The sequence below is a fragment of the Typopeltis vanoorti genome, chromosome 18, assembly GCF_054136105.1.
Source record: "Typopeltis vanoorti isolate ZY-2024b chromosome 18, IOZ_Tvanoo_1.0, whole genome shotgun sequence".
In the NCBI taxonomy this organism is placed as follows: domain Eukaryota; kingdom Metazoa; phylum Arthropoda; class Arachnida; order Uropygi; family Thelyphonidae; genus Typopeltis; species Typopeltis vanoorti.
In genome coordinates this window covers 885,578-912,069 of record NC_143566.1, presented here as the reverse complement: position 1 = coordinate 912,069, position 26,492 = coordinate 885,578, and the positions used below count along the sequence as shown (strand labels likewise).

At 37.3% G+C, this 26,492-nt stretch overlaps 1 protein-coding gene across 3 annotated transcripts in view; it reads right to left on the bottom strand.

The window, feature by feature from the left end:
- sds22 (protein phosphatase 1 regulatory subunit sds22) overlaps positions 1-25,962 on the bottom strand; it is a 277,991-nt gene extending 252,029 nt beyond the window's left edge. The window contains exon 1 of one of the 3 annotated variants that reach the window (XM_090408648.1): positions 25,622-25,962. In XM_090408648.1, coding sequence (XP_090264774.1) covers positions 25,622-25,625 — 4 coding nt within the window. In that variant the 5' untranslated portion in view covers positions 25,626-25,962. Of the gene's footprint in view, positions 1-14,544; positions 14,608-25,197; positions 25,307-25,621 lie in introns of those variants that run through there. The other 2 variants (XM_090408649.1, XM_090408647.1) reach the window with 2 other exon arrangements.
- Between the last annotated feature and the right edge of the window lie 530 nt (positions 25,963-26,492).

Genomic DNA, 26,492 nt, shown 5'->3' with positions numbered 1-26,492 from the left:
TATATAACTGGAAGCACATAACTCATGAAAATAAAATGTGCTAACTGGTAAAGCATAGGTGCACAAGTCTCATCTTCAAAAAAGAACTTTATATACTGACAAAACTGTTTTCATGGCCTTTTTCTTTCTCTGCTTTTGTTTGTTGATCTATAGAAATGAGAGTACTGAGCATAGGTGAGGATGGATGTTGAAACTGGTGTCACAACCACCTTTGTTAATTTTTCTGTTGAAATGTATCTATTAGAAGTGTCTGCTGACTTTCTCCAGGAATAACAACATTAGTGATATAGTCTTGCCATGTATATCACAATACTGATCAATACTGATCAAATGCATGGTATCCCACACCTAGTGATAATATTAATTGCACGGCAAGTACTGGCAAACTTCTATTTAAGAACAATTCTCATTTACAAACACTGCACAGGCTGATAAATTGTAATTTATCCGTCTGTGCAGTGCAATTCATTTAACAAACACAGAACCCTGCACTTATGAACATTTTATGATGCCCAAAGTTCACCATTACATTAATAAGTTTAATAATATATCTTATAAAAAAAATAAATTAAACTTACTAACACTCTTGAAGGAATGAATTATGTTCATAAGTTTGAGTTTCCAGATATTAGTTAGGCTTTTACGAAACTGATGAGTTTTGCTTACTATCTTCTTCTTCCTAGCATTATGTCCTGCTTGGTGCAGGGTCCACTTTTTTACATTTGGCCCTCCATTTCATTCAGTTTGCAGCATCAGTAGGGTGGACACTCATGGCCTGCATGTATTCTTTTAGGCTGTTCATCCATTGCTATTTTGGACATCCTTTTCATCATTGGCTATCTGGGCTAAGTTCAAGAGCCCATCCTGCAACAGATTCCTTGTCAGCCCTAGCCACATGTCCATACCATTGTGAAGGAGTGCTTACCTCATCTTCTCTGGGATTAGGGCAATACCAAGATGGGGTGGTAGTGTAATATGGTCTGGTAGTGTGTATCCCAGTGTCCATTGGAGCATCTGCATCTTCATAACATGTAGTGCCTGTTCATGCTGCTTTGTTACAGGCCAGTACTCTGCTCCATAAAATCCAAAGGGTCAGATGGCCATGTGACAGATCTTGGATTTGAGATGCCAGAGTATGTTCTTGTCACAGAGGACCCTAGTGACCTGGCACCATTTCAGCCAGGCAGCATTAATGCATGTTCTGGCATCTGGAAGGGTACTATTATCAGACATCACACAGGATCCAAGATACTGAAAGTTAGAGGTCTTAGTAAGTTCAGTACCATTCACTAGAATTGTGCCAGGTTAAGTCGCAAACCAAAGTCATGTTTTCCACTGGTTGATCAGTAATTCAAGTTCTGCTCTGGTTTTATATGCCAGCAGGACATTGCCGGCATGCAGTAAGGTCCATGGTTGATGTCCATGCATAGGATAAACAGAAGTGGTTATAGGGCAGATCCTTGGTGGATGCCTACCTGAATGTTAAATGGCTTGGTGACACCAGCAGCACAGCGGATGGAGCTAGTGGTGTTAAGAGTAGAGGAACTGCACCCAGCATATATAGGCTTCAGGGATGCCATGGGTGCATAGAGTATCAAATCAGTTCATGTCGGACCCGATCACCTTCTTGAGGTCCAGGAAGGCCATACGGACCATTTTACTTTTTGCCCTATGTCTTTCCATTAGTAGGCAGACAACATTGATCTGTCGCCCCACAACCTTTTACAAGGTCACACTGATTTGGAGATATAGTAACAATGTCTCTCAAACAGGCATCAATTATCTGTTTAAAAATCTTCATGGTGTGGCAGAGGAGCCAAATGGGGTGGTAGTGCAGACAGTGATGTCACCTTTGCCTTTCCAAATGGATACTGTAGTTCTAGTCTGCCAGACAGATGGGATCTCATTTTTCTTGATGCATTTCTTGAACAGTCCTGTCAAAAACTCCGCCCCTCATTGTTCTTATGTGTCACAGACTTCCATGGGGATATCATCAGGTCCAGTTACCTTGTAGTTTTTCATAGCATGGATGGCATTTGCAACCTGTGTGGTGTAATAAGTAGTACTGCCCAAGAACATGGTCAGCAGTGGGAATTGGTGGATGTGGGTAGGTCTTCATTACATATTGCATTAAAATAATCATACCATCATCGAAGGATCACAAATTAAAGATGCCAAGAAATTATATTCCTGGTTTAAACCTTTATCTAAGTGTAAGCAAACAAAGTTTGCACTTGAAGTATCTTCAGAACAGGGCAACTCGTATATGGAAGCTAATGACTTCATATCACTTGTTTTATTATCCCATAATACAAAGTATCTATCCTTACAGACATGTATAATGTCATGTATTATGGGAAGGGCCACCACAGACCAGTTTCGACCTTTGTTGAGGTCTCATCAGTGGGAGCCAGACCCAGAGATGATACCAAGGTTGAAGTAATGCAGAAGTCATACATGAGTAGCCAAAAGCTGTCATACCTTAGTTGCCCTGTCCTGAAAATACTTCAGGCACAAACTTTGTTTGCTTACACTTGGATAAAGGATTAAACCAGAATATAATTTCTTGGCATTTTTAATTTGTGGTATGACCAGGTGGAAGGACTTCCAACATCGTCGGAGGATGTCTGCTGGTTTTTGCAGTAGCTGTCCTTCATCTTTGACATGTATAATATGGCTGATGTCTGTTGTGGCATGATGTCCGGATATAGCTAGTCTGAATATGCCATTAGCTCCTTCGGGTTTGTCCAGGCAAGCAACAGGTTATGGTAGTGCTCAGCTTTGCTGCTACTTCTCGTTTAGTAAGTGTATTGAGTGAGGTTGTCATCAGTTCTAGATTGTAGCCAGTTCTTGTAATGCATCTTTCTTGGCTTTCAACATGTGTTGGACATTTTCATTCCGCCACCAAACTTGCTTGTCTATGAATTGGTGGCCTGGTTTAGTTGCACCTAGCATTTTCTTGGTGTGTGCCCAGATTTTCATGATAGTTTCACTGCATATTTCTCTGGCTGTGTGGAAAGTTTCTATTTTGAATGGACCAACAGCATTGTTGCGAATGGTTAGCAAGTTTCCACCACTTAATTTGCTCAGTAGATGTAACTACCGTGTATGTCGGTGTATAAGACGAGGCTTGAATTTTAGGCTATTTTTAGGTTTTAAGCTTATGTCAGTTATGTATAAGACGACCCCTCCCCAATTTCTTCTCTCTTTTATTAATGCAATGTTAGGTATTGTTGTTATATCCATTATTTTTATATCTATACATACCATTAGTTTTTTTGCATAGCATAGATTTAGTATTTACACGAATTACCCTAATTAAAAGTGATCAGCCCCAATTTTAATTAATTATTAATTTTGCATCTTTTTTTAATTTTAGGATTATTAAAACTGTTATCATTTAAAATCATGGAACCAGCAACAAAACGAAGAAATGGCTGAAACTGGAAAATCACGTTGCAGAATGGGTATTAAAACAAAGGCAGAATGGTTATCTTGTTACAAGAAATATGATTAGAGTACATGCACTAAAATGGTCAAGATTCAATCCAGATAAAAGTATAGAATTTCAAGCTACTTCAGGATGGTGTAATTGTTTTATGAACAGACAAAATCTGGTAATACGACAAAAAACAAAAATTGCTCAAAAGCTACCAGCAGATCTTGACCACAAACTTACCAGTTTCCATAAATTTATTATTCGGTTGAGACAAGAACATAAATTTCTATTGTCAAATATTGGAAATGTGGATGAAACTCCTATGAGCATTGATATGATAAGCAATAAAACAGTGGAATCTAAAGGTAGTAAGAGTGTGCTAGTTCGAAGTACAAGTCATGAAAAAACAAGGTTTACAGTTCTGTTGTCAAGTTTGGCTGACGGAACTAAGTTAAAACCAATGATTATCTTCAAACATAAAACTAAACCCAAGATAAAATTTCCTTCAGGTATTTTTGTAAATTTTCACGAAAAAAGATGGAAGGACGAAAATGGTGTGAAATTATGGATAAATAATGTGTGGACCAGTCGAAATAATGAAGAAACGCAGTTTATTAGTATGGGATATGTTTCGTAGTAATTTAACTGAGAATACTAAGTCTTCTAGAAAAAAATAACACAAAAATTGCTGTTGTACCAGGTGGTTTAACTTCTAGATTGCAACCACTAGACATCTGGTTGAACAAACCATTTAAAGATTACAAGCGAGAAGAGTGGAATAATTGGATGTTGACTGGTGAAAAATCATTTACAAGCAGTGGATCTATGAGTGCTGCATCACTTGATATGTTGTGCAATTTTGTGATCAAAGCATGGAATAAAGTAAAAGTAGAGACTATAATAAAATCATTTAAAACGTGTGGTATTTCTAATCTTATGGATGGTATGGAAGATGATCTGTTGTGGGGCACTGATCATGATGAAAACTAAATCAATTCACCGGATTCGAACTGGGATCCATATGACGATCATTTAAACAATGAATCTGAAGAACTATTTTCAACAGATGATGAAAATTAACATGAAAATTGAGGTTAATAATTATTATTTGTTTTTTAAGACTTACATCTATCATAATATTTTACATAAATTTATGTAACAAAAAATGAATCTGATTTGTTTATAAACATTTTCTTATATAACGATGTATTGTAATTACCTAAATGTTCATTCAAGAAATTAAGCTTCCCTTTTAATACTCGCCGTATAAGACGACCCATGATTTTGAGCGGTTTTTCTGTAGTATTTGAGAACTGTCTTATATGCCGACATATACGGTAGTTGCCTGATTGATCTAAGTTGGAGATGGAAACCAAGGACCAGGAGTCAGCGTTGGGGAGCAATGTTGTCAGATGGAATGACCTTGCAGTTTATCACTAGTTTCAGGTCTTTCGTCAGTATCATCCATAATCAATTTGTGTTTCATAAGCACAACTGTAATAGGTGATAAGGTGAGAGATGGGTGTTTCCTGAAAAATGTCTGCCAGTGCCAGATCACATGCTTCAATGCATTCCAAGATGCGTTCGCTTCCGTCATTGCATGTACAATTTGTCATGGTCCTCAGTTGAGCATCCTGGCTGAGGTGCATAGCAAGACATAATGCACACAGGTGTGGTCTCTGTGGCAATCCAGATAATCAGAGATATGGTCAACTTTGGTAATGCAGTCTCGTAGGTACTTGCAGACTGCTATGGCTACTCCATTTCAACCAGTTGTTGTTCCATAGTACAGAATCTTATATCCTTCAGCAATGTCAAAGGGCTTTTGCCCCTTCCCATTTTGTTTCCTGGATGCAAGCAATGTCAACATGTCTGTGCTTGAGTATATCAGCCAATTCGAGGTTTCGTCCAGTCAGTGTTCTAGTGTTAATTGTTGCAAATTGAGAGATATGGCCTAGCTTCTTTGGTCTGTGCCAGCCTTCAGCAGGTAGTCCTTGTCCACTTGTCCCTATCGGGTGAGGTTGTGGCACGTCATTTGAGGGGGTATACCCTAGCTACATTATGAACATCTTGTTGGGTTTGATGCATGATGAGTTTTGCTTATTATCTGCTATCTTATTTAGAATATCAAAGTGCTCAAAATATCCTACTCTTCAAGAGTGCAGTCATTTAGCTTCATCTTTCTTTCTATTTCATTTTCTTGGACTTCGGATATATTGTTGTCAATTGTTAACCCAACTAATGTTGCATTTTTACACAGAATATCTAGTTAATTTCAGATCTGTGAAAATGCAAATTTTAGGTAGTTTACAAGCTGACATTTATAGATGTATTATGCAAATAGATCTAACAAAATGAGAATGTATTAAAGAACAAGAAAGGGAGAGTATGGAGACAGTATAGTAGGGTGATTGCATGATCACAGATATACTGATGAAAATGTTAATAAACTGTTTTCTGCCCAAATTTAAGATGTTAGTAATGCAGTTAAGAATGTAAAGTGGGAAAAAAAGTAAACAAGTTAACAGCTTTGGTAGGTTTCAAACTGGCAAGCACAGAACAAGAGAGGACAAAGATGACTTACTGAAAAAGAAGAATGCCAGAATAAACACTAAGTCTTGTTGTAGAAAGTTTTTTCATTTGGTTATAAATTAAATTAAAAATGCCAAGAAATCATATTCTTGTTTAATCCTTTATAAGAACCTTGGTAGCTCAGTTGTATAGCTGAGCCCTTTGATTAGAAAGACCCAGGTTCGAATCCTGTCTATGATGAGAGGAACCTTTATCATGTGTTTTCAATCAAATAGTGAGTTAGTGGTCTCATACAGAGGAGGGTTTTATCTCCTTTAAACTCAGATTTTTCATCCCTCAAGACAGGCAAACTGGTCAGAAGAACACACACAGTATACAGACATAGGACACTTTGAGATTAAGGATTAACCAACCTATTCTGTCAAAATATGGTTTTGAACACCTGTGCAGAGAAGTGTGGGTTTATGCATAAGCATAAATCAGGAATAAGGAGGAATCCTTTATCAAGTGTAAGCAAGTGAAGAAACTTCACACACAAACTTTGCTTATGCTTGGATAAAGGATTAAGCAAGAATATAATTTCTTGGCAGTTTTAATTAAACACTAAATATAAGGGGTCATCTCTGGAAGGTATGATTAGCAGGGATGCGAGGACTATATTTTTTGCTTGGAGACTTGTGAATGAGTGGAATGGGTTGCCAGAGTCAGTTGCGAGCTTTGTCTGTTAGTGGGTTCAAGGAGAAGTTTGATAAATTGTGTAGATAGATTGGGTCTCCCGCAATGAGTATTTAGACTCCATGGAGGTGCCCTTGTAATAATAAAAAAATAATAATGCAATAACACGAAAGTGCAATTGAGGAGGAGGATAGTGATTCCAAATGAGTCAATGAATAGGAGGAATACAGTACTAGCATCCAAAAGCTGAGGACGAACTACACTTTTACCTGTATATGAAAAAATTTTCATGACTACAGCCAAATGTGGACATAAATTTATTGGTAGCATACTAATAAATTACATTACACAAAAAACGTGTTCTTAATTTCATACAAATTAAATTGCAATACATTTTGGCAAAAGTTACAAATTTTCTAAGAATAGAGTTAAGGAATTAATGTACAATACATGCAAAAAACTATGCAGAGAGACATTTCAGTATGGAATATGTCCACCCCAAAAACTGTGATGTGGCTCTCACAATGACGTACTATGTTTAGCACCAGGTGAGAGTTCTTGAAGCAAACTGGCCCACTCCTACTTCAGAGCAAGGAAAGGCCTTGTTTGTTTTATGGAGGGGAATTTCAAGCAGCAATGCATCTCAAATATGTTCTATGTGGTTGAGATCTTGGGAGCATGCTGGCCACTCAATTCAATTAACATCCTCAGTCTCCAGAAGTATCTCCACTGCTTGTGTATGATGTGGTGTGGTACTATCATCCATAAAAATGAATTCTTTGCCTACAGCACCACAGAACATTCGAACATGTGAAGAATTTTGCTGCAATATCATTTCCCATGCATAATCCCTTTTTCTAGCAATTGTAGCTCAGTGCGTCAGTAAGCAAAATGCATCTCAACACCATGACCCTAGCACCGCTGTCTATCCCTTTCAAGAACATTCTCATGATGGTAAACAGTACCACTTTCACACCACATCAAGTGTTGTCTAGAATCAGAGGAAAGACTAAAATGACTCTCATCTGTAAAGAGCACATTAGCCCATTGGTGTCTTGTCCAATTTTTATTGATATAACAACACCGAATATGTGCTTTATGATGAGCTGGTACACAGACTTCGGGAGTATAGGCCTACTTGGCACAGATGACTTGCCACAGTTTGTTGAGATATCTGTGCTTGAATAGAGCCAACTTACAAGCTGTGATGTATTGATTACGTTTTACTGTTATAACCAAAAATCTGACTTCATGCTCAATGGTAGACCGAGGGCTACCTCTTAGCAAATGCACTGGTTTGAAACACTGCCCAGATATACAATGCTTGGATACATATATAAGATTCCAAACTCTCTGGCAACATCAGTAATTCTGCAGCCTTCTTCAAGCTTTCCAATAATTTGTGAAATCATCTAGATGATGTCTTTGAGACATTAGAAGACATCCAAGTTTCTGCAAACAACTGAATATCCCCCTGCAATCCACTAACATTGTCATTGATATAAAGGTTAAACAATACAGGTCCCAGTACTGAGCCCTGTGGGACTCCACTTGTAACCTTCTGCCTCCTTGATATTGACCCACCATACACAACTCTCTGATACCTATCAGATAGCCAATCCTGAATCCAGTTGACTATCTTGACATCTAAATCCATGTGCAGCAACTTAAATATCAGCTTATCATGTGGCATCCTGTCAAATGCCTTTGCAAAATCCAAAAAAATAGCAGAATATGCCTTTCCCTCATAAACTGCTTGTCATGTTATTATAAAAGGCAATCATATTACTAAAGCAAGTGCACCCCCTTAACAAATCCATGTTGACTCTCACAGATAACATTACTGTTATCTGCCCAACGTTGTGTATGGTCCCTCTTCAAGATCTTAACTACTGATGAAACACAAACAGGTCTATAATTTGACCAGTTTGTGTTTCATCAGTCTGCTACCACCCTTATGCAATGGCACTATATTACACTCCTTCCACTCCTCAGGTACCTTTCCTGTGGCCAGACTTTCATTGAAAAGCCAGGTCAAGGGAGCTATCAGTTCTTTAGCACATTCTCTCAAAACATGTGGCAAAATTCCATCCAGTCCCACTGCTTTATTGACATTCAGAGTACTCAGTATTTGAAACCCACTCTCCTCTTGAACCTCTAAACTGCCCTATCCCTCCAGTATTAAAATCTACTTCTCCAGTATGAAATACTCCAATAAAGTGTTCATTGAACAACTCCACATCAGTCACTCTATTCCCATTTTTATCCCACAAGGTTATTCTTCCACATTCATTTTTCTTCCAACTGACCACATAGCTAAAAAATTCCCGAGGATGTTCTTCGGATCTTAGGGACAATCTCTTCTCATACTCCAGTTTTACCTTCCTTACCATACTAGTCACTCTCCTGGCTTGAGTCTTATATTCTTCATGCATCTGCTCTCCACCTCTCTCCTTATATCTCTTCCATAACCTCTTTTTTTACCTTCAGTCTTATTAATTACACCAAATTGTGTCCTCTTCTTACCTCGTGGAATACAGCTTACTATTACTGCTAACAAATATTCTTTCACAATTTCCCAAGCACTAATGATATCTCTCCCTTCGAATTCCTCTCTCTATGGAACTTCCCCAATTTGATATCTAAGACTATCATGATCACCCGCCTTATAATTCCACATACATTCCCTTCTCTTTGATAATCCTACATGTCTATTCATCTTCTAAGTCAAAACTACATAGTCACTCTCTCCAACTGGGAGCAGAGATGCTATCTCAGTTATAAATAGTTCTTCTGATGCTATGACCAAATCCAAAACTCTTGAACCTCATGTTCTTTCTACTACATGTTGCCTAAGACATTTGTCTCTCAAGAATTCTAGAAATTCCATTCCCTTATTACTACATTAAGTTTCCTCTTCCCAATTTATACTGCCATAGTTAACTCTCATAACAATCATTCTCCTTGCACTTGCCAAGCTCAACTGCCTAAATATCTCCTGGTCTTGCCCACCTTTGACAGGAATGACTTAGAAGACCAAAATATAAAATCTGACATAACAATATCTGAAAAGGAGTCTCAAGACAGAAGTTGGAGGAAAAAAAATTATGAACAGAAAGTTAGTAATGATCAAGACTTGACACATTATACAAAACCTTACTTGCCATGCAACAAAAATGAACTTGCCCAAGATCCTCATTTTTAAATTATATGTCTCAATAAGTCAGTAGGAGTTTCATAAACTGATCAGTGTGCTGCCTCTCTTTTTTTAGAGTTAAAAGGCATCTATTAAAAAGTTATTTTTTTATTAAAAATTATATTTTGTTTGGTCTGCAGTTGCCTGCTAGTTAGCAAGATCTACTCGCCACTGGTGAGTGGGTGAGCATATTTGTCGAGCCCTGGTAATAACATAGTTTTCATGTAGTACTATCATAAATTCTGTATACACCTCCTCCAAGTAGATATATCTGTAATTTGATGATAAAACTTTTGTTTTGGGGCTTAAGGGTCAAAGGGGTGCTTAAGGGTCAAAGCTGTATAACTGAGAGGAGACCTCCACATAGCCTTTAAAGGAATGCGGAGAACCGACCAGGGCTTCTGACCTAATGTCCAATCCTCACCTTCTCGTGGTGCACCCTGTTGGGTATCTACTTTGATACTGAACGAACGAGGATGGGCTGGCAATTTGGGATTTAGCCGACCAAATTGTATTCTTATTGGTTAAACCAAAATAAAAAATGATGGTACAACATGACAAAATTTCATGCCGGCTGGGGCGTCGCCCGGTTAAACAAGGCCCCCGTTGTTTTCGCCAGGGAACCAGGGCGAACAGCGAAAAGTCAGCTACTGGAACAAATCTGAAAACAAACCCCAACTCAACATCACCAGAGTTAAAGATCGGTACTATCAACGTAAGAAGCCTGAATGGCAAAGAAATGGAGCTAGCTGAGGAATTAGATAAGTACCAGATCGACATAATAGGGGTGACTGAAACAAAAAAGACCAAAACTGGTGAGATCTTTCTGAGCAATAAATACAAAATGTTATATTCAGGCAATAACAATCAAGGAAAAGAAGGAGTAGCCATAGTATTCAACACAAAATACGAGGCTAATCTTCTTGAATGGCAGTCAGTCTCAAGTAGAGTAATGTGGGCAAATATGAGAATGGGGAACTGGACAATGAGACTTATTTGTGCCTATGGTCCCACAGAAGGCTCTACTAAGGTAGAAGTGGAGGAATTTTTTGAGGCTTTAGAAAAAGCAACTGACACAATGAAAAAGGAAAAGTTGGTCCTTGTTGGGGATCTAAATAGTAGAGTAGGAAATGATTGTGAGACATACAAAAATATTTTGGGAAAATTTGGAGAAAAGAGCAAAGCTAATAATAATGGCAAATATCTGTTGGATTTCTGCTCAGGACATGGACTGGTTATTACTAACACCATGTTCCAACATAAAAATGTGCACAAATTCACATGGAGAGAAGAGGCTAGGAATAAGAAAAGTCTCATTGACTATGTTATTGTTGATAGTGATGTTTTCTCCCTGGTGCAGGACACCAGAGTGTACAGAGGATTTGAAATTGGAAGTGATCACTATTTAGTCTTGAGCAGGATAAAATTGAATTTCATATTGAAAAGAATAACATGTAAGAAAGTTTTAAAGCGAATAAAAGTTGAGCAGCTCTCAGATGTAAACTGTAGACTAAAATACAGAAATATTATTGAAAAGAAAATGAAAGAGTTTGAGAACAGGAATCAAACCTTGGAGATTCAGTGGCAAACTCTGAAGGAAACATTGATTGATTCTGCCAGAGAGGCATGTGGAGAGGTTGTGTGCAAAGATAAAAAAATCAGAACTCCCTGGTGGACACAGGAAGTTAAAGAGGCAGCGAAGGAAAAGAAGAAAGCATATCAAAAGTTCCTGGCAAATAAGTCAGCTTTTACTCTTACAGAATACAGAGACAAATGTAAGAAAGCTAAACAGTGTGTAAAACTAGCTAAACAAAAGTCATGGGAGGACTTTGGCAAGAATATAGAAAATAAATATCAAGAAGGTGGCAAAATATTCTGGAGGTTGTTGAAGAAGCTTAGGAATGGAGGAAAGAGTGCTGTAAAAGGAATTAGAGATGATAAAGGTGAAATGAAAACAGGAGAAAAAGATATCCTTGAAGTATGGAGTAATTACTTTGAAAAACTGCTAAATGAAACAAGCAGTGATGACAGCACAGTGATAAAAAACACTGACCAGGCATGCAGTCAGGAATACATATCCATTCCTGAAGTAGAAAAAGCCATCAAAGGCTTGAAATGTGGAAAGGCAGCAGGAGTAGATGATATTCGACCAGAAATGTTGAAGTATGGTGGTATAAGAGTCTTACAGTGGCTGCACTGCATAGTTCAGAAAGCCTGGACAGAGGGACGAATTCCTGATGATTGGAGTAGAGCTCTCATAGTACCCATATATAAAAAAGGGAAATAAAACTGAATGTGAGAATTACAGAGGTATTTCCCTACTGAGTGTTCCTGGCAAGATCTATGCAAGTATACTTGAGAAACGGTTGAGAAGAATTGTGGAAGAAAAGCTTGGTGAAGAACAAGCTGGATTCAGGCCAAATAGAGGCTGTCAGGATCAGATCTTCACTTTACGACAAATAGTCGAGAAAGCATGGGAATATAACAAAGATCTGTATTTAAGTTTTGTTGATTTGGAAAAGGCATATGACAAGGTGCCAAGAGAGAAGCTATTCAATACGCTGCAGTTATATGGTGTCAATGGGGCATTATATCAAGCAATACTTAGTCTGTATTTGAGTTGTGAGTCAGCAGTTAGAATTGAAGGAAGTACAGGAAGATGGTTTAATGTTAAATCTGGTGTGAGACAAGGATGTACGTTATCCCCTCTGTTATTCATTATCTATATGGATCACATTATGAAGGAATGTGGTATTAAACCTGATATCAAAATTGGAGATGTTAATGTCAGCTCTTTGCTTTATGCGGATGATGTTATACTTCTAAATAAATCCGCTACAAGTCTGCAAGATTCTCTGACTAAATTGAATAGCTGTTGTAATAGATATGGTATGAAGGTCAGCAATAAAAAGACAAAGACAATGAAAATAGGCAGAATCATTGAAAATGTCAACTGTGTTGTGAATGGAGAACCTGTGGAACAAGTAAAACATTTTAGCTACTTAGGCACAATTTTTACTGAAGATGGTAAACTAAATATAGAAATAGACAACAGAATCAGCAAAGCTGGTATCGTGGGAAGTCAATTGAATAAATTCATATGGAATAAGAAAGAAATTAGTCGGAACACTAAATTAGCTGTATACAAAACTGTGTTCAAACCAATTTTAACTTATGGATCTGAGAGCTGGGTCAGAAGTAAAACACTTGACCAAAGACTAGTGACCGCAGATATGAGAGTCCTGAGAAAGATTAGAGGCGTGAACAGATGGCATCAATGGCAATATCATATTAAAAATGAGGATATTAGGAAAGAACTTGACATTGTCAGCATCCAGGAATGCGTTAGCAGAGCTAATCTGAGATGGTATGGTCACTTAAATAGAATGGGAGAGGAAAGATTAGCAAAACAAGTGTTCTCTGCCAGGTTGGCAGGAAAACGACCCAGAGGAAGACCAAGATATAGGTGGATTGATACGGTACAAAGTGCCTTAGACGATAGAAATATAAGATCTGATAATGTTGGAGTCTTGACAAGTAACAGACTGATTTGGAGGAAAATTGTAGATAGGAAGTTAGTAATGATGTAATTTTTTAATGTAGTACTGTCATATCCTGTACACCCCTTGAGGGTACATGGCAGGAATTTGATGATGATGATGATGAACTTTTGTTTTGTTTGTATCTGTAGGGAGGGAGGGAGGGAGAGAGGTGTATTTCACTATAGAGGTTCATTTCCTTTGCAGATGTCTAATTAGACTAACTACCCAAGTTCCACTAAATACAGTACAGGGACTAAATGCTTCTACGCTGTATTTATTGATACATTAAAACTTCTACTCATTTTTGCTTGCATGCAGTAAGGCATCATTGTACAATGATGTTTTCATTCTAATCTTTAGAAAGAACAGACAGTGCGCAAACATCCACTTATTCCTTTGAAATGAAGACTTCTGTGCAAGAAAAAAAAAGGAACACATCCGGTGACCCAATAAAATATTAGCATGCACAGGATTTTTTTACTATGTAAAAAAAAATGATCATAACCAATCATTACTGAATAAAATAAAATTCTTTTAGAGAACAAAAGAATTTTTATATATATATATATATATATATATTTATTATAATATATATATATATATATATATATATATATATATATAAACTAAACATTACAAATTGCACAACAAAAAATAGAACAACAAATTGTACAGGATGATTTGTTCACTTCTATCAACTTACACCTAATTAATGCCATGCCTAGATGAATCATTTGATCAACATAGTTTGATGCCCTTTCTCTATAGTCATTTACTAAGATATTAATGCATGCACAATTCTTTTTCCCATTCTTCACAAGTTTCTTTTAATTATGCCCATGATAAATGCAAACATGCATGACTAAAGATTATAGGATGACACACATAACTTGTTCCATCCTCCACAACAACTTGATACACACACACACACACAACAAGCACATCTCATATGTTGCTGAAAAAAGCTAACAAATTGTAAACCTTCTAGCAAAGTCGGCAAGGATTAAGTGGGGATTAGGCGAATGAGCGCTGAAAACAATATATACTGGAGCTATACAACCATTAATATCTTATGCTGCACCTGCCTGGAAACATTCACTACAATTAAAGAAAAATAGACAAAAGCTAAATAGAGTTCAATGCCTTATAGCCATACGTACAATTAAAAGGATACAGGACAATATCTTTCGAGGCAGCTTGCATTATTGCAGCTTTTACACCGATCTGCCTGAAAATACAAGAATTATCTCTAATATACGAAGTCACTTCCGGAAGATATAACAAAAATTCTAACATTGATCCAAATTGTTACAAATGTCTGCTTTACTACAATAAGTGGCCTCACCCATCAAAGAAAACAAAAATTAAGGAGAAGGAAAGCTCTGAAAGTGACAAATTCCATATATACACTGACGGAAGCAAAACTGGAGGGGAATGTCAGCTGTTCTTTCGTTGCATATAACAGGCAGTCCAACACCTCTCATCTTAGGGGATAAATTAACTGTGGAAAGGATACAAAGACGGATGACAAAGATGGTTTCAGGACTGTACAAGGATAGTTATGAGGATCGGCTGAGAGAATGTGGACTGCATAGTTTGGTGGATAGAAGAAGGAGAGGGGATATGATTGAGACTTTTAAACTGTTGAGAGGTGGTTACAGGGTTGACACTGGGGAGTTCTTTCGCTTGGTTGATCAGCAGGAAGGAGTGATGACAAGAGGCCATCCCTGGAAGTTACGAAAGGAAACTGTGAGCAAGAGGGTAAGGAGTGGTTTCTTTGTGTGGAGGGTGGTTGAGCCGTGGAATGCATTGCCTGATGGAGTGGTGGGAGCGAGAACGGTCAGTGGGTTTAAGGAGTGGTATGATAAACTTTGTGTTTCTCAGGGGGGGGGACCTCCCCTCGATGAGTCTTGACAGACTTTATGTCTTAGAAAGGACCTCCGTCGATGAGTCTTTTGACTCCTTGGAGGCCTGAATAATAATAATAATAATAATTATTATACAAGAACGTTGCTCTAGACTGCATCCTCTCTGTTCCAACAACTAAGCAGAACAACTTGCTCATTCAGTTCATTCACTTATTTATCTCCAGGAATTATAAGTCAACACCTCTCATCAAAAGACAGCAATAATTTACAGTGACAGTAGAAACACTATAGATGACATAAAAAACCAGAACAACCATATAGCATTAATAGAACAGACAAGAAAGCTGGTTTGGTATCTCACTCTATCAGGATGGGAAATCAAGTTCTGCTGGGTGAATGCACATAGTGGAGTTGCAGGAAACGAGAGAGAGCTGATCAGTTGGCTAAAGAAGCGGCTAGAAACAAATTACCAAAAGTACTCGAAATCTGCTATAAAAACACTTGCAGAAGAAAGAAGCCTACACTTGTGGGAAGAAGAAGAACAAAAAATGGATCACCACCAAAAGAATTCTTTCCTAGCATCAGAAGCAGACTCCGATTGAAAAAAACGCCATTTCTTCGGCTTTAACCAAACTACTAACGAGACATGGAAAACTAAGACACTACTTACGAAGATTCCATATTCTGGAATCACCATCATGTATTTGTAGTTCACAACTCCAACACTGTTGACCACATACTTTACGACTGCCAGCTACTGGACTCCATACGGATGTCCCTAATGTAACACATCATTACTTCTGGAGACAAGTGGCCAGTGTCAAAACAGAGACTAATCGAAAAGTATTACTCAGAACTAATTAAATTTGCCAATGATTAACTACCAGTCGTTGTAAAGTAACATAAATTACTGATATTGTATGAATTATATAGCGTAAATATATATACAGTGGAACCTCGGTTGTCGAACTTAATTCGTTCCCGAAGGCTGTTCGGAAACCGAATTGTTTGAAAACTGAAACCATTTTCCTTTAAGAATTAATGTAAAATGGATTAATCTGTTCCCGAACCCCAGATAACTGTTTATTTAAACCTTTACAACAGTACTTCATGCATAAGATTGTATACAAACATAATGAAAATGCATAAAATCTTACATAAAAAGAATAAACACAATAAATAGATAAAATATAGACGAAAATTGATCGCCTCTTTATTTTTGAGTATTGTACAGATCATTGATTTCGCCATACCAAACTGCATAGCAAGACACGAACCGAGACACGAACGCATTTTCATGTTTGGTTATGATTTCTTTTTTCATCTCTATCGTGGTTCTAACAACTTTTATTTTCGCTTTGCTGCTATCACTATTCTTCTGCGGCCCCATGGTGGCTTAATTAATAATAATTTATGGAAAAAAAAAAAACACAAAGAAAATCAAGAAAACTCACTGCAAATTCGAGCAGGTGTGTGCACTGAATGAAAGCTACCGCTTTCCTGCTTAACAGCACGTGGAACACGTGGTTGCCGTTTGCCTGTTTGGGAACCGAAATTCTGTTCGGAAACCGGGGCGTTTTTGGTTCGGAAAATATGTTCGGGAACCAAATTGTTCAAGAACAGAGGCGTTCTACAACTGAGGTTCCACTGTATATAAAAAAATATAAATATGGATGCAAAAGTCTGAATATGTACATATAGATGTAAAAATATAAATGTAAATATGAATATTAATACAAAATTGGAAATGTAAACATGAATATTTATTCAAAATTGGAAATGTAAATATGAATATTGATAAAAAATTAGAAATGTAAATGTTAATCAGTACTTGGAAGTTACATGTAATATTATTATTATTATTATTATTATTATTAAACAAGACCTCATGGAGTCAAAGACTCATCTAGGAAGTCCTTTTATCTCACACACATCTCATCATACCGGGTCTTAAACACATTCAAACTCCTTGCAGACACCACACTCTCAGGCAAGGCATTCCAATCATTCACAACTCTGCACGAAAAAAACCTGCCTCTCACTCCCCTACTCACACCCTCTTTATACAGTTTCCAGGGATGACCTCTGGTTCTCCCCTGATCTCCCACTATTCGCTGTAGAACTTCTCCACCATTGATCCTATAGCAACCCCTTACCAACTTGTAGGTCTCTATCATATCTCCCCGCTTCCTTCTCTCCACTAGTCTCTGCAAATTACATCTTTTCAATCTTTCCTCATACTCGACATTCCAGAGGTCAGAAACTACCTTAGTCAGTCGCCTTTGGACCCTTTCCAACTAGTATATGCATTGGTTTCCAACTAATATATGCATTGGAGCATGTAGGAATAAATTACCTCCTGGTAGGGGTACTATTGGGAGGAAAATACAAAGCACACATACAAGTATGTACTTTTTATATATACACAAATATAGGATTCCCATAATTATGAATTTCTAACATGTCCTGAAACAAACGCATTCTTTTCTCTCATTACAGAGTTTGAATTTCAATTGAACCACACGACACAATGTGTAGCATACCCACCCAAGATACAAACAAGAAGTTAGAGACATATTTTCATGTCTCATCCCAAGGAAAAGTACAGCACAAGACAATTCCTCCTGCCCAGCATGAATGTGTTAAGAAATATAGTGGAAGGAACACAAAGATCAAGAATTTTGGATTTAGCAGAGGATGTAATCATGACTGAGACATGTATTCCTTGTATTCAGATGGTAAGTTAACCCCAATGTCTTGACTTGGCATGCAAGCAATGTCACAGCCTCAAGGATATATGAATTTAAGTGGAGCTCATAATTACTTTCTATCCAACAGGTTAACAATCTGTTGTGGGTTCAAATTATCCCAATAGCCACAAATGTTTTATGAATGTCTGTAGATAGTACACGAAATTTATCACCTAGCATGAGACCAACATTTTGCTTACTAGAGGCTTGAAGTGGCTTGAAAAAGCATGCTTGGTCTCTCTCTAGAGTGGAGTTTTCTAATTATTTAATCCTTAGCTGACTTAAGTTACTAATGCTAGAAGTTTATCGGTTTTCATGATAGGGATTCACATTAAAAATGTTAAATAAGTGATCATGATATTTAGGTGGGAGCCAGGAGCTAGACCATGGATGGATTATCCTGAGGAAAAAAGAAATATGTATGAAAGTTAGTTAAGAAATACATGATAATGTCAGTGATAAAATGTAATTCTAAAGTAAGAAAGATAAATGGATATGAAGTGAAATGGAGATGGCAGATCAACCAGAAATTATAAATCAAGATTAGGGTGCAGTAGAGGTATAAGGCAAGAGGTGGACACTAGTTGTATGAAGGAACATAAATCTCAAAATAATAATTATAAAATAAGAAAAATGACAGCTAAACCAGGGTTTAGCTATCAGTTAGTTGGTATTTATGGAGTAATAAATTTTATTCCTAGAGGAAAGGAGAAGGTTGGAAGTGAATGAAACTGATGTATACAGAATAAATTTTTGCCATATATTTTGAAGAAAACTGCTATGGAACTGACTACACTATTTACCTTGTTGTTTAATGAAAGTTTTGCAACAGAAAGAATCCCACAGGAATTTCTCTCTTAGTCATTCCCGTGGCTGAAGATTTGTGACACAATGCATGCCTTCTCCAACTGTCTTTGTGTTCTGTCATTTTAACTGCATCCTCCAACCTTAGTCATAAGAGCAGTGAAAAACTGCATGAAAGTTTTTCAAAAGTTCTCTCTGTTTCTTCTTGAGATATGTCCAAAATATATGAAGATTCTTCCACGTCATAGAGACTATTTCAAGATTCAAATGATCTCTGATACTCAGGTTGGTTATTTTATTTGTCCAAGGAACTCAAAGCATTCTTCTCCAGGTCTACATTTCAAAAGCAATGATCTTCATAACTAACTCTGAACCATAAAAAAACAACAGAGAAGACTAAGGATCTGACCAGTTTGATCTTTCTATTATTATTTATGACACTTCCAAGGAGTCTGAAGACTCATTGCGGGAGGACACCCACTGTACAGCTCTCCATCTCCACCACTAACAAACCGCTACTACCAATCAACTACAACAGCACATCTATCGCTCACAACCACCACAAGTTTTTTTTTTGTCTGAAAATTGCATGTGTTCTGAAAGGCCGATTTGTCTGTATTCAGGGTGAAAAACCCGAGTTTCCGGGAGAAAAAATCTGCTACCTCCGTATGAGATTGGCTAACTCACTGAAAGAATACATGTATTGATAGATATTTTTCTATTCTTCCAAATCTTGGTGGGCTGAATCACTGAGGAATAGAGATAAGGCAAAAATACTGTTGATGTATAAGGGTAGTAGTAAAACAGAAGCATCAAACTACAGACTAGTTGAATTTCTTCAGTAGTGATAAAGATTCTGGAGAAACTGAAAGTGCATAAATGGATAAATAAGAGCAAGATATAGGGTTCAGCAAATTTGAAGGGTATTTTTATTCGCGTATGCTGGTGCATTTTATAATGAAGTGACAAAGTGGTTAATAATGTGCTCACATTTGGGGTGATGCACCTAAGATCTCCCTCAGCATGCTTGATTATATTCAGAAGTGAGCAATTTGCTTAACTGGCAATTTCTCTCTCAGTGATTCTCTCCAGTCACTCTCCTGTAGATGTTTGCTGCATTATGTCTTTACTATAGGTATCTCCATGGGTGCTACTCCACTAAAATGGCACTACTATCCCTCCAATTTCTTCGATCACATATGAAAATGACTAGCTGCTGGCCATTACCCACATACAATTCAACTCCAAACTCATCAAACCAACTTCTCATCCTCTGCCTTCATTCCCCTACACCTCCGCTCTTTGGAACAGTCTTTCCATGTTGTTTTCCACAATGATTACAACCTTCAGGTCTTCAAAAGTACATCAACAAATTCTTTCTTCCTTCTAACCATTAATCCACATATGGCACTGTCCTGTTATAGGTCTGAGGACCTCTCGTGTATGGGACAGACATAGTAAAAGAATATCTAAGGACACTGTCAACAGTGATGCTAAAGAGACTCTTTGCATGAGATGGTGATGCAGATAGTGAATGAGCTTATAATGGTATAAGAAATTTTGTGGCCTAGGCCAGACCTCCCACAATGAGTCCTCAGATTCTATGGAAATTCTGTAATAATAAGTTTGTATATACATGTGTACATATGGATGTGAAAAGTAGATTATTAAGAAAGACAAAAAGCAAATTGATTCATTCTAATTATCGGTATGGAGGAAACTATTAAGAATCCCATAGAATTCAAGAATGACCAATAAGGAGGTTTTAAAGAGTATAAAGACAGAATGTTCCTTGGAGCAATGATTGCTAAACAGAAGTTGATGTACATTATGCAAGTTGGTGAATCACTGGAAAAAGGCAGTTACATTGGGGGAAGATTGAAGACCATAAAAGATTTGGATGGACAACATAAAACTTACCAACTTAAACTTGCAATTGCTAAAAGAAAAGAAAAGAGGCAGAGTGGGATGGGGTGCCTTTGTTCACACAATCACTAAGAGAATCAAAAATGGCTGAATGGCACAACATAAATGCATACAACATTTCTTGCAAAGTTCAGTGAAGAAAGAAAACGTATCAGATGGGGGAAAAAATTGATAAAAATAAGTAATAAATAAATAAATAAAATAGTAATATTTTCATCAAAATTTTCAATGTCACCTTAAAAAATCAGAGTGTTATCAGAAATAAGGCAATAACCTAGATGCTTATTTGAACTAATCAGGTTTTAAGAGTTACTCAAACCATCAACCTGGTGGCAAGCTATCATGTATGCTGACTAACAGCATATCATGACAAATAAAGTACAGAAGTTTGCATAGGTAAATGTTAATGGAGTAAAAATTATTGCCATCAGTCAGAGCTGGTCAAGAGAAGAGGATATATATATATATATATATATATATATATATATATATATATACACACATACATACATATATCCTTATAGCAATGAGTGCAGGGTTAGTGATTATTATGGGGGATTTTAATTATGGTGATATCAATTGGAAGGAGGAAATATCACATGGCAAAAAGGAAATGGAATTCATACACCTTCTAAGAGATAATTACTTGAAACAGCACATAACTGAAGGACTTGTTGTGTGAGAGTGTTGGACCTGGTCATTGGTTCAGAGAACATATGCATAAGTAAGGTGTCCTAGTCACCTCCAATTGGTGAGAGCGATCACGTGGTATTGAATTGGGAGGTTGCAAAATTTGTGGATTTCTCTCTTAAGAAGGGGTATATACGGAACTACAGGTTAGGTAATTATAACAAGCTTTCGAGTGAGCTTACAGCTGTCCCATGGCAGAACATATTGCAGGGGAAAGATGTTAGCAGTGCATTGGGATAAAATCAGCAGGTATCTGAGGAAGGCAATATCAGAATATATTCCCCTGGTCAGGAAAACAAACAAGGTAGGCATTAGATGGATGAGTAGTAGTATCAGGCTTGATCTTCAAAAAAATAAAATATCATGGAGAATTTACAAGGAGAAAGGCGATCAGTACCCATAAGCAGTACAAGGCTGAAGCTAAGAAGGTTACCAGCATAGTAAGAAACCTAAATCACATGAGAAGACCCTAGCCAAGGAGATCAAGGGTAATTTCAAAGAGTTCTTCCGCTATGTGGCAAATAAAAGGAAGAATTACTTTGGAAGGATAACCTTAGTGGGTGCTGAGGTGTCTAATTCAGATGTAATAGTAGAGTTACTGAGTGATTAATTTTCAAAAGTCTATCACCCAAGTGAGGATATCTCTGTACCTGTAGCAATACTAATGTGAGAATTGAAGTTAATAAATCAGAGGTACTTAGTATATTGCAGAATTTAAAAGCAAACACTGCTGTAGGTTTAGATGGAATATCAGCTCGGGTGTTGTGTGAATGCGCAAAGGAATTGTCAACACCTTTTACTCAGTTATTTAACTTAAGTTTGAACTCTGGTGTGGTCCCTAGGGAGTGGAAGGAAGGCAAAGTAGTTCCTTTGCATAAAGGTGGCTCTAAGACTGCGGTAGTTAATTACAGACTAATCACCATCTTGGGTGTAGTGGTAAAAGTATTGGAAAAGTTGGTTAAAGACAGAATTCAAGAATGGGTGGATCAGAATATGGTACTCTATAAGGGCCAACGTGGTTTTGTTAAAGGTTGATCCTGCCTTAGCAATCTATTTACTTTTTATAATAGAATGACATCCGAGTTGGACAAGGCAAATGGCTACACAGTGATACTGCTGGATTTTGCTGAGGCTTTTGACAGGATACCCAATGGAATACTGTTGCACAAATTAAAGCAGATGGGGATGGATACTAAACTGGTGATATGGATAAGAGAATGGCTCATGGAGAGATACCAGAAAGTAGTGTATGGAAGAGCAGAGTCCAGGATGAGGCAGGTGACCAGTGGTATGCTTGAGCCATTATTAATTTGTACATAAATGATATAGGAAAAGGCTTGAAGGGAGATATTCAATTGTTTGCTGATGATGCAAAGTTGGGTAGCGCAATAAAAAATTAAGCTGATGTTGAGAGTTTGCAGGATGATTTAAATAAGCTGGCAAAATGGGCAAAAGGTAATGGATGTCAGTTCAATGTGGAAAAGTGTAAAGTTATGCATTTTGGAATTAAAAGATTACCAGCTGTGTACCACTTTGATGGAAAGGTACTCCAAGAGATTGATGAGGCTAGGGTCTTTGGGGTATTGGTGGATAGGGAGATGAAGTTCAGAGGGCACATTTCTAAGGTGTCCAAGATTACACATAGGATTACTTGGTTATTGAAGAACACATTAACATCCAGAGATAAAGAGGTTATTATTCCCCTTTATAAGACATTGATATTTCCACATTTGGATTACTGTGCTCAAGTCTGGTCACCTGGATTCCTTGAAGATGAGGTTGTGGAGAGTTTTCAGAGGAGAGTTACTAAGTTGGTGAGTGATGTAAAAAATGCTCCCCACATTGATAGATTGAGAGCTTCTGGATTGCAGAGGTTGATTGATAGGCGGAAGCCTCCATAGCTCAGTCAGTATAGACGAAGCCCTTTGGTCAGAAAGACCTGGGTTTGATTCCCGTCAGTGACGTGAGGAACCTTTATCTGATCTCTTTCGGCTAAAGCTGAGTTAGCTGGTCTCATACAGAGGTAGAGGGTTTTTTCACCCCGAAACTCGGGTTTTTCGTCCCTCAGAACAGGCAAACCAGCCCCGTGAACACACACATTGATCTATAGTCATAAAATACATTCTTAATCCCTCATTAAGAGGGCTCCACCCGTCCTAAGGGATGGGGGGGGGAAAGAACCCCATACGAAATAATAATTAATAGGTGGAGAAGAGGGGATATATTAGAAACATTTAAATTACTAAAAGATTTTTATAAGATTGATGCAGGTGAAATATTTCAGCTGTGTGTTAGTGATGGAAGAACAAGAGGTCATCCCTGGAAATTAAGAAAAAGTGTGGTTAACAAGGGTGCGAAAATGAGGAGGGTGGTGAATGAGTGGAATGCATTGCCTGACTTAGTTGTGAATTCTTCATCTGTAAGTGAATTCAAGAAGAGATATGATAGATATTGTTTTGATAGTTTGGGTCTCCCGTGATGAGTCTACTGACCAATAGAGATACCCGTAATAATAATAATAATAATCTCTGTCACATCAGCAACTGCAACATCTCCACCTGGATGATATACCTTTGCAAAATGATCACTCAACTCAATTATTTCTTTTGCCTCTGTCACCTTCCGGCCATCTGCATTGATTCAAGTCATCCTACTAGTCCTTTTTCCTCATACTTGCTACATAATGAAAAAAACTTTTGGATTTACTTTGGCCTGCTTAGCTAATTTTCTCTAGTAATCTGATTTGGCTTTTCTTACTATACTAGTCACTTTCTTGCATTTTGTACTGCATAAGTATGCCAATCACCTTTTTCTTTATATTCCCTGCACACTTCTTTTTTTTTTTTTTTTTCAGTTCTTTATCTCTCTACTCATCCACTAAATCCCCACTTGGTTTATCCTCCTGCCCTTTGGCATGCAGTCTGATATTACTACTCTCGACCAATCTCTGACCACTTCTCATGCACTACTGACATTCTTTCCTTGTAGCTTCTCAAGCCATGGACTTCTCTATCAAGAAAGGGTTTATCAACATAAACCATTTCTTGATAGAAATCCACATATTCAGCAACTTCCCAGAACATTGCCCAATTGCAGACAGAGTGTCTACCTTGGTTATGGAAACATCTTCTGATGCTATTACCAGATCAGTACTCTGAAATCCCTGGTCCCCTCAACAACATGTTGTTTTGGTTAATTATCCTTTAGCAAGCATAACAATTCCACTTCAATCTTACCATGCCCCCATAGTTGAAGTCTCCTATAATAACTGTTAGGCCTGCACTCACTGTGCTAATCTGTTGATGCATGGCATCTACATCTTCCTGTGCACCTCCTGGTCTATAAGCAGCAACCAACAATAATTTGCCTCTATCTCTCACCAGACAGTCTCAAATGAACATTAGGTCCCCCACAACTAAAATCTTTAATTTCTAATTTCGTTGATTGTAGTTCTTTAGCTATCATCAGCAATATCCCATCTCCTGTCCATTCCCTCCATCTTCCCTGAAAATACAATATCCTTTGCATTTGATCCCTGTAACTATATAATTTTCTGTCAACCAGGTCTCATGATGACTATAATTTTTGGCCAAGTTGAGCTGACAAATGGCAAAAACTCCTCTCTTTTATTTCTGATACTTCTGCCATATGTTGTATATGCATTTCAACACCCCCTCAGACCCATAATTACCCTTCTGTAATGTCATTACCAACCCATTCGAATCCGAAACCTGTGAAATCGCATTCAGCATTGCATAAACATTTATGTACTCACTCATTTATCCTACATGTGGCCAGACACATGCTTGATTGCATCTCTCCTAATAACTAGTTTCCCTGGTTTTGTACTTCCAAACTCTCACTACCACCAGACTAATCTCGAATGCCTTTATATTTTTCAAGTGCTTTCATTATTTTCCCCATCAGCCAATATTCTGTATTTGAATACAATGTTATCACCTCGCAGAAAATAAATAAATGCTTCCAGCTTTTATTCATGCCCGATTAATTTCACACTCTAGAAAATTATTGCTTTTTCATAAGCCTATTTCATCATTTGTTCAATTATAATAATTTCAAATAAATAAATATATACATTAAAGAATCATTACATCATAACATTTTAAAAAGAAAATCGCCGGCAAATTTAAAAAATAATAATAATATAAATAAATGTAAAGCGGCTGACGTGAGCTTACCCATTCTCAATTTACTTTTACAACATAGATGTTATCAGAAAGAGGTAATTAGCATATACGATGTAGAATAATTACACTTTTCCGAGTGATAAAAAAACGTAATAGTAAATCAAAATTTTTACACATCCAATATGATAAACCTAATCGTCGCAGTACGCCACATTCACGTTAGAGTACAATTAATATGTACGCTCTCTATGAAACTACTGTTCACTCACAATATTTGCATAGAATTCCCTAAAATATACCTAAATACACAATTTAAACAACGACTAAAATTACTAAATCTATTTGACTGAAAAAGCCCCAAAATATGTCATGTTCATCAATATAAATAAGTATTTCAGAAAGAAGGATTATAAATCTATGCTTCTTATATAGGGGTCGCTTAAGGGTTTAAGCGAGATAACTGGAAGGAGCCTTCCACAATATGGAATGCAGAGAATTCACTGGGACCTCTGTCATAATGTCAATCCTTGCATTCACGTGGTGCACCCCTTTAGTACATATCAACTGGGTACTGAACGAACAAGTGCAGGATGGCAGTTTTGGACTTAGCTGACGAAAGTGAAATTTCTAATGGATTAAACCAGAGATCCACGTGATGATATTTCAAGAGCATTGGGGCGTCGCCCTGTTAAACAAGGTCACAGCTGATTTCAAACAGTGGAAAGTCAAGTTCTGGAACAAACTAAAACTCAATGGGTATGTCCTGGTAAGAGAAATCTTTATATGGGATTTTTCAATTGAAGGTGAATTAACCGAACTCATATGCAGTTAGCAGGGTTTTTTCCTCCAGAAAATTCGGGATTTTCATCCCACGTAAAGGCAAATCGGCCATCAGAACACATGCAATTTACACACAAAAGTA